The sequence below is a fragment of the Terrapene carolina genome, unplaced genomic scaffold, assembly GCF_002925995.2.
Source record: "Terrapene carolina triunguis isolate 2854851 unplaced genomic scaffold, T_m_triunguis-2.0 Scaffold49, whole genome shotgun sequence".
NCBI classification, from domain to species: Eukaryota; Metazoa; Chordata; order Testudines; family Emydidae; genus Terrapene; species Terrapene triunguis.
Window position 1 is genome coordinate 2,926,188 of NW_020664400.1, and position 10,355 is coordinate 2,936,542.

A 10,355-nucleotide genomic window follows, 5' to 3' on the forward strand; every position below is an offset into this window, starting at 1 on the left:
GGGGCAGGGCTGTGCAGTGTGGGGACAGGCTGTGCAGTGGGGGTCACCGTGTGTGCGCAGTGGGGGCAGGGCTGTGCTGTCGGGAGCAGGAGTAGGGTCCCAACAGAAATTCCATCTCCCTATTTGTCTTCCCCAGAGGTTCATTTCCCTGGCAGGTGCTGGGCGGGGGGCTGGGTCTGTAGGGAGGGGCTGAGTTGGGAGAACCTCCTGCAGGCTCCCCCAGACAGCAGGGTCCCAGCGGGTGCTGGCCTTGTGGCCCCTGGCCCTGACCCTCTGGCATCTCCCCACGCCAGCCCCAGCCTTCCCTAGACTCCCCCGGCTGTGGGGGGCAAGCCTTGAGGGTCAGCCCTTACCCGTCACGGCCGCGTACGGCTGGGGGGCGGCCAGGCCGCGGCCGAGTGACGTGTTGGAGGCGGTCAGCGCAGCTTTCCCGTCGTCCAGCGCACTGCTCAGCAGGGGCAGCGGGTAGAGACCCTGGGCGAGGGGGCAACAGAAAGGTCAGTGACCCCTGGTAAGGCTCAGCCCCCCGAGTTCTCCTAAGACCCTCATACTGCTCACCCCCCAGGGGACTCCCCAATACTGGTCATCCCCCCTGCTGGGACCCCCAGTACTGCTCAGCCCCCCTGAGAACCCCCAATATTTCTCACCCCCCCACTGGGACCCCCAGTACTGTTCAGCCCCCTGCTGGGAAACCCCTCCAATACTGCTCGCCCACCACTGGGACCCGCAGTTCTACTCACCCCCTGAGGGGACCCCCCCAGTACTGCTCACCCCTGCTGAAACCCCCTGTACTGCTCCCCCCCACTGGGAAACCCCCCAATACTTCTCACTCCCCCCACTGGGATACCCCCAATATGCTCACCCCCTATGGGAAAGCCCCCAATACTGCTCACCTCCCACTGGGATCCCCAATACTGCTCATCTCCCCACTGGGACCCCCAATACTGCTCCCCCCCACTGGGAAACCCACAGTACTGCTCCCCAGGGGCCTCCCCAATACTGCTCACCACCCCGCTGGGACCTCCCAATACTGCTCATCCCCCAGAGCGGTGGGCACGGCCCAGACCTGCTCGCCCTTGGCATGGCTGGGGGAGGCGTAGGCCTCAGGGTAGTGCTGCCGCTCGAAGGGGCACTCCAGTGGCTCCAGGGGGGGCTGGCCGAAGGCTTCGGAGCGCAGGTGCTTGCGGGCGGCGCTGGCGCTGCTCTGGGTGTCCATCCTGAGCCGGCAGCTCTCTGGGTCGCCTGCTGGGCAGAGCAGCCATGAGACTCCCATCCAAGGCATGTGCATGGCCCAATCCCACAACCAGCCACGGGCATGGCCCGATCCACGACCGGTCCCCCCACAACCAGCCACGGGCACGGCCCGATCCCCGACCGACCCCCCAGCCACGGGCATGGCCTGATCCCCGACCGGTCCCTCCAGCCACGGGCATGGCCCGATCCCACAACCAGCCACGGGCACGGCCCGATCCCTGACCAACCCCCCAGCCACGGGCATGGCCTGATCCTCGACTGGTCCCCACACAACCAGCCACGGGCACGGCCCGATCCCCGACCAGCCTCCTGGCCACTGGCACGGCCCGATCCCCGACCGGCCCTTCACTGCCAGCCCATAGCTCCTCCAGGCCTGGCCCAGCTGCCCCAGGTATGCCCAGGCACCACACGGCAGCATGATGGCACCGCAGAGGGCATCACTGCCTGCTGGGCCCCTGGGCCGGGCACGGGACACTGACACCAGCCTCCATGGGACTGGAGGCAGCCGCTCTGGAGCCACATGGGAGCTGCCCTGGGCCCAGCCAGTCTCAGCGCCGCCTCCCCTTGGGGGGCTGGTAGGAGCAGCCCTGGCTAGGTCTCTGTCGCCATCACGGGGCATTCGCACCCACCCCCCCGGCATCGGAGGCTGGACCCCTCTGTCCCCATCTGCTGCCAGCCCGGCCCCAGAGAACCCTGCCCCCTGGCACTGTCCCACCCCCACTCACTGTCGTCCATCTTCCTCTTGTTGTCGCTGCTGGCCTGGGCGATGCCCAGGAGCCCGCTGATGGAGTAGGTGGAGCCCAGCGAGTCCGACTGGGGTGACTCCGGGGGGGTCACGGCCGAGCTGGGGACTGAAAACACACACCCCCGGGTCAATAAGCCTTGGCGCGAGCGCCAGGAGATAGGGCGGGCACGACGCCGGGGCACCTCACCCCATGGTGCTGGGTCGTGCAACCCGCCCCGAGGACGGGGCAAGGCTGGGTGTCCCAGGCGACCCAGAGGAATCATCCCTTGCAGATGTCCCTGGCGCACCGGGGACTCTGGGAGCTCCAAGCCTGATGCCAGCTGGCTGTGTGACCCATCCCTTCTCTGTGCCCGTTTCCCTGCCTGGGGGCAATGGCATAGGGTGGTCAGAAATGGAGGACGTTTTCCACAGAAATTTTCAATTTTTTGGGTGGAAATTTAAATACTGAAAATTTTCAGGAAAAAACAGAAAAAAATTTATTTGGCAGTGCCGCTGCAGTGCCTTCTGGGAGTTGTAGTTTGGGTGCCTTGTGTCACACCACACATAGGCCAGGATCCCTAGTGAGACTACATCTCCCATGATGCACCACGGAAGCAGAGTCCCTGGCTATGGTGCATAATGGAAGATGTCCCCAGCCAGGGAGCCCAGTCCATAGAGGGGAACAGTGATATGGGGCAACGAACTACAGTTCCCATGAGGCACAATGGTGACATTTCGAATTGAAACATTTCAGTTTGGGAGCATTTGGGGTTTTTTATGGGAAAAAAAATCAAGATTTTTCTGCAGGAAACTGACACTTTTCATGAAAAATTCCGTTTTGTTGAAAATTCAAGTTTCCATTGTTTAGGTGGAAAATTTCCCACCAGGCCTGGGCACGAGGGCTAGTTCCATATTTCTGTAGCCCACCCAGCATGGCCAACTGTGCCGATCTAGGGACTGGGCCACACAGAGCACATGAGTAGAGCTGGGAGAAATATTTTGGACAACACTTTTTTGGGGGAGGGAGGAACAAATGTGGATTCCGGGCCACCGAAACATTTCGCCATTGAAATGCTTGTTGGGGGGGGGGGCAATAACGAGAGTCGGGGGGGGGGGGGGTGCCGGTTTGGGGGGAAGGCGGGGGTTGAACTGATATTTTGCTTCAAAATGGCTCAAAACCAAAATGTTTCATTTAACTCCAGACGAGTTCTTTGAACTTTTCCAAATGGCCAGAGATTTTTGACAAACTCCACTCTTTGCCCAGCTCTGCTACTGCCTGGAAGCCAACAGAGGGGCCGACTGAGCGGCGGGTGCTTTTGAGATCTGTGGGCTCCGTCCCCGCCCCGCTAACGCTCTAGAGACAGACCTTGTGCGGCCCTGGGAATCAGCCACTATAACACCCAGCCCCCATACGAGACCCTGCCCCAGAACTCACTCAGGCTGTGCCCAGGGCTCAGAGCTTTGGAGGCCACGCAGTTGTCCATCGGGAGGTTGAATGGCTGCTGGACTTTGGTCCGGATGATTCTGACGGGGAGAAAGGGCATCAGAGAAATTAAATGGCAGGCCCTGGGCATGGGCGTGTCCAGTGTGAGAATCGGGGCTGCTCCGGCACAGACTGGCTGGACCGACACCTGTCTGGGAGGAAGCTGGAGGCAGGTCCCCTGGACTTCGGTGAGTGGTTTCTAGCACAGATTGAGGGGAGATTCATCCCTGGGCAAAGTCCTAGGTACCACTTCAGTCCCGCTTTGCCTGAGGGGCATCACAAAGTACTTTAGCCCCATGTTCCGGATTGGGAAACTGAGGCACAGAGAGGGGAAAGGGAGTCCCCCAAATCTCACAGGAATCAGGACTGAAATGGTGTCCAGGCCTTGTGGGATTTAAGTGGTACCAAGGCCTAATAACCCCACCAGGCCCATGTCGGGCACCTCCCTGCCCTTCCCAAGGGATGGGGGTCCCAGCTAAATGAGAGTGGGAGAGCCCCGATGGATAGGAGGGGTTCCTGGGAGATGGGAGGGGACAGGACTGGCTACATCTAGGGGAGATGGGGTCCCCCGGCTCCGACCTGTTAATGGAGCTGACGCTGGGCACAGTGTCGTTGTCGCAGACGCCCTCGGCCAGCAGGCGGTCACGGATCTCCCACGCGAACATGGTGGGGTTCTGCCGCTTGTAGTCCCCGATCTTCTCCACCACCTTGGGGGTGGCCACCTTGGGCTTGGAGCCTCCAATCACGCCGGGCCGGATGCTGCCGGTCTCGTAGTACCTACTCCAATAGAGAAAGCAAGAGGGTTACCGGGTAAACCGAGGGAAGGGGATGGCGGGTACAGCTGGGGTATGAGTGCTTGGGGGGCTATGCTGTGATACCCTCCCTATGGCGTGAGCCAGGGGCTCGTCTTTCAGCACAGCACCGCGATCGCTCGGAGTGAAATAAACAGCTGGTTCCTCCCAGCTCACTGAGTTGCCTGTGGGGCATCGCAAAGTACTTTAGCCCCAGATGGGGAAACCGAGGCACAGAGAGGGAACAGGGCATCACCCCAGTCTCAGATGGGGTCTTTGTAAATAGTCAGGGGGTGTCCAGCCTCAGGGAACTATATCAAGCTGTTACCTGGTCAGGCATGTCCCGCTTCCTCCAGCCATCCGTTCCTACTGTGCCCATCACAGTGGTGTCTGGTGCTATTCTGGGACCCTGGGCTGGTCAAATTACTTATTGCAGATAAATGACCCTCCCCATACAGCCCCTCCCCAGCCCTGCAGGACTGTGCCCAGCCTAGGGCGTGCTGCACAGTAACTCACGTGCACTTCAGAGACTAACCAGTGGCAGGGGATGCACTGAATATTGGAGTGAAGAACCCATACTACCAAACTCCTGGCACCATCCACCCAGAGCCCACCACTGGCAGCAGGAACCGCTAGCTCCCGTGTGGGGTGAGCGTTTCCCAGCCACTCTGCACCAGCCAACTAGACTTGCTGGGAGCCAGGCGCAGGGATGGCACCGAGCCGCCAGGGACTGTAGTTTCTGCAGCTATTTGAGCAGAGAGTCCTGTCCCGCCATGCCGAGAGCTGCCTGCTCGAGAGGACCCCAGCCAAGCGCAGGCCCCGAGATCATTGTCTTCATTAACAGATGGGAAACTGAGGCATGCAGAAATACAGGGAGAGGCCCAAGGTCACAGAGGATCCGGGGCAGAGCCAGGAATTGAACCCCGGGCTCTTGAGTGCCAGACAGTGCCCTAGCCACTAGACCAGCCTTTGCGTCCCCTTAGCTCTGCCCAGACAGGCCCTAGTTACCCTGGCCGGGGTCTCTGCAGCGGGACCGTTCCCAGACTGGACGGCAAGCTGTGCCAGCCTGTAACAGCTCCTGGCCTGGCTCCTCCCATGGAGGGCAAGCTGGGGGAACTCTGCTGGGGTCTGCTGGGAAGGCAGGTGTGGCTGGCCGGGAGACTGTGAGGCCCCGTCCCGGCTCCACCGCCAGCCAGCAAAGGGCTCCCGCTTCTGCGCTTACCTGCCCAGGATTTTGCTGACACAGCCGTGGCTGACTCGCAGCTGGCGGGAGATGTCGCAGGGCCGCACGCCCTGGTGGGCCAGGTCCACAATGCGCTGCCTGACCACTTCCGGCAGCGGGCGGCCGTTCACGAAGGCCCCGCCCAGCTGGTTCAACCCGCCGTGCCCTGCCGAGAGACAAAGCCAGCCCCGGGCAGGCCAGGGGAGGCCTGGTATTACTTAGGGGCCATGTACCGCAGCTGGTTACACGCACTGGCTCAGCCCCGAGAGATCGGGCTGTGTGCAGGACCCCCGGGGGATGTTCTCTGGCCGGGGTCCTGCAGGCACCAGACGCATCGCACCATCTCCCGGCCTTAGACTCCAGGGATCAATGAGATTTTTAGCAAACTTTGGGCTGCTAACAAGTGAGATTCCTAGAGCCCAAACTAGGGTCACCGACGCCTGTGATTCCATCACGGGGCTCGCGATATTGGCTGTTTTCCTACAAGCCCCAGCTCCCAGAGTCGCGGGATGACAAGAGAATCTCTGCTGGCATTTTATTAAAAAGTAAGTAAGTTTCTGTCTCTCGTGGTTGGGGAGATAATGTGACCCCCAACATGACCCCAATGGCTCAAACCCCAGAAAGCAAATAAAAAAAAACTCATGATTTGTTTAGCCTGGCTCGGGATTTGTGCTCCCTTGGTATTGGCGGCACTGCTAACAGCCTCTGTCCCCAGGGATGGCACAGGCACTGGCTTTCCCCGCACCAGCCTCACCCAAAGATATTTTCTGGTAGCACCTAGGAGCCCTGGTCCGAGATTAGGTGCTGCACAGGCAAATAAAACAAACATAGATTATATCTGAGATTGTTGGACAGAGCAGATCTAAGGGATAAGGGTTTGTGTAAAATGGGTGATGTGTAGGAATTCCCACTGGAGCTTTTTTAGGTGGAACAAGCAGCGACACCTATTATTAAGGTGGTCTGATACTTCCCATTATGAACCTCTGTTTTCAGTTATGTATAACTTTGCGAACTTAAACTTTCAGGGATGAAATTTTCCAGGCCAGGGTCTGCCACAGGCTGAACTGATTTGGAAAGTTTCGGTTAAAATGGTTCTGCTGTTTCCAAGACCGAGGCTGGGGGGAAATACATGGCTTTGCACGTGTTAAAAATATCTTGTAGCCCTTTTGTTGAGAAGCTCTAACACCTCCATGCTTTGGAGGAAGAACTTGAAATTTGGCAGGTGGGAGATTGCTCTGGGATCAGTGAGGTGCCTTTTGCCATCCCCATGAAAATTCACCTAAAGTTGGCCATTTGATGAGCCCCTAAAATCTCAGTTCACACATGCTCAATGGAGACTTGTTAGAGTTTGGCAGCTAAATTCTCCAAAGATTCCATCTGCACTGAGCACGCTCCATCCCCTCACATGTGACCAGATGTTGCTTGCTCCATCCCCACAGTGCGAATGAGCATGCTCCATCCCAGGGCTGCAGGGGCTGAGCAGGACTCCTAGAGGCTGGGGCTGCTGTGGTGCTGGGATCAGGGAGACTGTCTGTCCCATGCATTCAGCAATTCCCGCTGCAGGCCACAATGCCGAGGGGGAGGAATGGGGGAGGGTGAACAGGAGATGTAGGATGGGGCAGGACAGCAGCGGAAGAGGACAGGGAGAGGTTAGAGCTGGATGGGAGCAGAAGAGTCTGTCCCCACTAGAGACACTCCCCAGCAGAGCCTGGAATGGAACCCAGGAGTCCTGAGTCTCCCCATTCCTCTGCTGTCTAGAAAATAGTCATGAAGCCCCCCGGCAAAGTGTGTGTGTCTTATCCCTCTCTAGTGGCAGGCCCGCATAGAAGATAACAGCCTACTACTCCTGCCAGTTACTCAGTTAGCTCAGGTGGCAGAAGTCTGTAGACATAATGACCCCAGACCCGCTGGTGGCCCATGTAGGGAGACAATATAGTTCCACAGGATGAACTGCTGGGTTTTGCTACAGTTTTAAAAACCATCAGAAATTACCCTGTCGACATCTAACATTAACAGAATGTTCAGGCTGCAAAGTCAAAACACTCAAGGGTTAGGAGATGCCAGCTTGAAGGCTTCCCATGCAACCTGCATTCAGCTCTCCTGACTTATGAGCCAGTCTTTGAAAAACCTGCTTCACTTGGGTGCCCTAGTCCACAGCCAGTGATGAATAGGTGGACCAGTACTCCAGGAAGCCAGGTGATTTCATGGACTGTATTACAGTTCTTTCTATGGATCTAGCATCCTTCATCTGCGGCTCTCTAAGCCAGGGCTCCTACACCTGGAGTCATCAAGCTGCCCGATAACCCGTGCGCCTGCTTGGGTTTCCGTAACACAATGCGGACGAGGTATTAGGGAAACAAGTGGGGGAGGTAACGGCGTTAAAAGCTCTGACCTCACCCACCTTGTCTCTAATATCCTGGGACCGACACAGCTACATCACTGCGCACTACAGTGTGTTAAACATGCAGGCGAGCTCAGCGCGAGCCGCGCGCACAACCAGAATGAGAGTCCGCACTCGGCTGCAGCAGCCCACTGGCCTCACTACTTCACTATCCGGGCAGGTGCAAGGGAGAGCATGAGTTGCAGCAATGTTGAATGCTGTAAGAAAGAAACAACGCTGGTGCTAACAGGAGCGACAGCTCAGCCAGAGTGCATAAAGCGGGATATAAATAACCCTTTGGGGACTAATCTCAGGGGATTTTTAACGCCGTAGCACAAGCCTCGTGAGCCCGAGTCTGAGACTCGCTGCCACGGGTGTATTTTTGCAGTGTAGACGTCCCCATAGAGGCCCGGAAGAGACCTGCCTGGGGGCAGCTACCCCCAGCTGCTACTGCCAGGGATTTAGACCTTTCTCTGAAGTGCCTGGCGCTGCCGCTCTCCCAGCGAATCCTCATTTGCCTTCCTCGTATTCTGGGAGTTTGTGTCTGACGCAGCCGACCATGCTCGCTCAGCCCGCACGGAGGCTGGGCTTTGGGACAGACCATCCCTCTGGGCCTGTCTCCCCTGCAGCTGGGAGCGAGGCTCAAGCACAAGTAGACAGACCAGCAGGGCCCAGACCAGTGCGCTAAAAATAGCAATGGGGAAGCCCGCCTGACCTCCCCAGCATGAGAGACTGAGAGCCAGGCTGTCCTAAGCCTGACGAAGGAGGTTTAATCTCCCTCCAGCGTTTGTTACAGCGTCGGAATGCTCCAGAACACCGTTCTGGCACTTTTTTAGGAGCTGGGGGGCGTTTCGGTACCTCTGCAGGGCCTGGGCCAGGAAGATCCTTCCCCCCACCCCCAGCTACAGAGCATCCTCTGAGCTAGCAGCAGGGCCGGCTCTAGGCACCAGCAAAACAAGTGGTGCTTGGGGCGGCACATTTTTAGGGGCGGCATGGCCGGCGCCAGAATGCCGCCCCTAAAAATGTGCCCCGGCCGCCCTAGCTCACCTCCGCTGCTGCTGCCGCTCGCGCGCCGCTACTCGCCCTCCCTCCCAGGCTCTAAAGCCTGGGAGGGAGGGGGAGCAGCGGCGCGCGAATCAGCTGTTTCGCGCGCCGCGGCCGCTCGGGGTCTCCCCCTCCCTCCCAGGCTCTCAAACGCGGGCGCCGCTTCTCCCCCTCCCTCCTAGGCTTGAGAGTCTGGGGGGAGGAGGCGGGGGGTGGGAGGGGGGGGGGGGGGGGGTGGGTAGAACGGGGGGGGGGGGGGTGTGGCCAAAATTGTTTTCGCTTTGGGCGGCAAAAATCCTAGAGCCAGCCCTGGCCAGCAGGCACCGGTGCCCGGCCCAGGCAGGGCGCTCAGTGGTGGGTCAATGCGGACGGAGCCGGGGACACTGCAGCCGGGCAGAGTGGGAAAAATTGATGGGGGGGGGCAGAAATCGGATTTTTTTATTTAAATACATTTTTGGATTTTATTGAAATGACAATAAGTTTTTCTTTTTAAAAATACACCTGTTTCAAAGGCAATCTAAATGTCATACGAAATATGTTCAGGGCTAACGCTCGTTATAATCTCTTCAAACATTTCAATACAAATAAATTGGCTGAATCCATGCGCCTCCAGCAAAACCTCTGCGCCAACAGCTGCTTGTCTCTAGAAAAAAAGAATCAGGGGCAAGACACCTAAGTTTGGAGGCCAAGCTTTGTAAATAAGGCACACTAGGTCCTGTGCAGTATTAAGGTGACCTGGGACTGTGCGAGTGGGCGCAAGAGACTGGCAAAGTCATCACAGGTGTTGAGACCTGGCCTCTGACTCCAGCAGACACCATCAGGTGTCATTGGGATCATCCTCTGAGCCTACCTGGGCAAACTCCTGGTTTATAGCTTCTGGTCGGACTAGCTCCGTTCTCACATTATGACAACCATGGAAACGCACTCTCCAGCTCATGGAAAAACACAGATCTGCCGGTAACTTCCAGCTCTTGCTTCTGGGTGGATCTGGGCCCTTTGCGTAAAGAGCCTTGCTCCATCTCCTTGTGAGCGTACACGGACAGAGACGCAAACACATCAAAATCCATTCATTTCCGTGCCAGCCTCCCTGTCTGACTCCAGATACTGCAGCGCCACTGGCACGTGGGTCACACCAGCAGGAGTCTTGGAGTCACGTTCGTTCTTTTGCGTTTCTGGGGGCAAAGGTGGGGGGGGGGCGGGAGGGGTTAGATAGCAAGGAAGAAGAAGCAGGACGTGCAAGGCTGCTGTCAAGGAAGGGTCGATTTCAACACCTGGGAGCTGGAGAAAAAAACCTGCAGTGGCGGCAGGTTGTCAAAGAGACCCTGTTTGGGGATATTTTCAAGAAATCCCTGTAAAAAGGGAACACGCAACAAATGTGAACAGTGCCACAAAGAGATGCAAGGCCTGCTTGGCAGAATGAACCACCCGTGAAAAATGCTCCTCAGGAGGGAACAACT

At 57.9% G+C, this 10,355-nt stretch overlaps 1 protein-coding gene across 1 annotated transcript in view; it reads right to left on the bottom strand.

The window, feature by feature from the left end:
* The window catches only part of LOC112115034 (paired box protein Pax-8), a 17,061-nt gene extending 7,096 nt beyond the window's left edge, over positions 1–9,965 (bottom strand). The window contains exons 1-7 of the mRNA XM_029912540.1: positions 9,824–9,965; positions 5,475–5,691; positions 4,041–4,238; positions 3,414–3,502; positions 1,980–2,105; positions 1,067–1,242; positions 357–474 (exon numbers count right to left, since the gene is read on the bottom strand). Of these exons, the coding sequence (XP_029768400.1) occupies positions 357–474; positions 1,067–1,242; positions 1,980–2,105; positions 3,414–3,502; positions 4,041–4,238; positions 5,475–5,691; positions 9,824–9,965 (1,066 nt within the window). The remainder of the gene's footprint in view (positions 1–356; positions 475–1,066; positions 1,243–1,979; positions 2,106–3,413; positions 3,503–4,040; positions 4,239–5,474; positions 5,692–9,823) is intronic.
* Between the last annotated feature and the right edge of the window lie 390 nt (positions 9,966–10,355).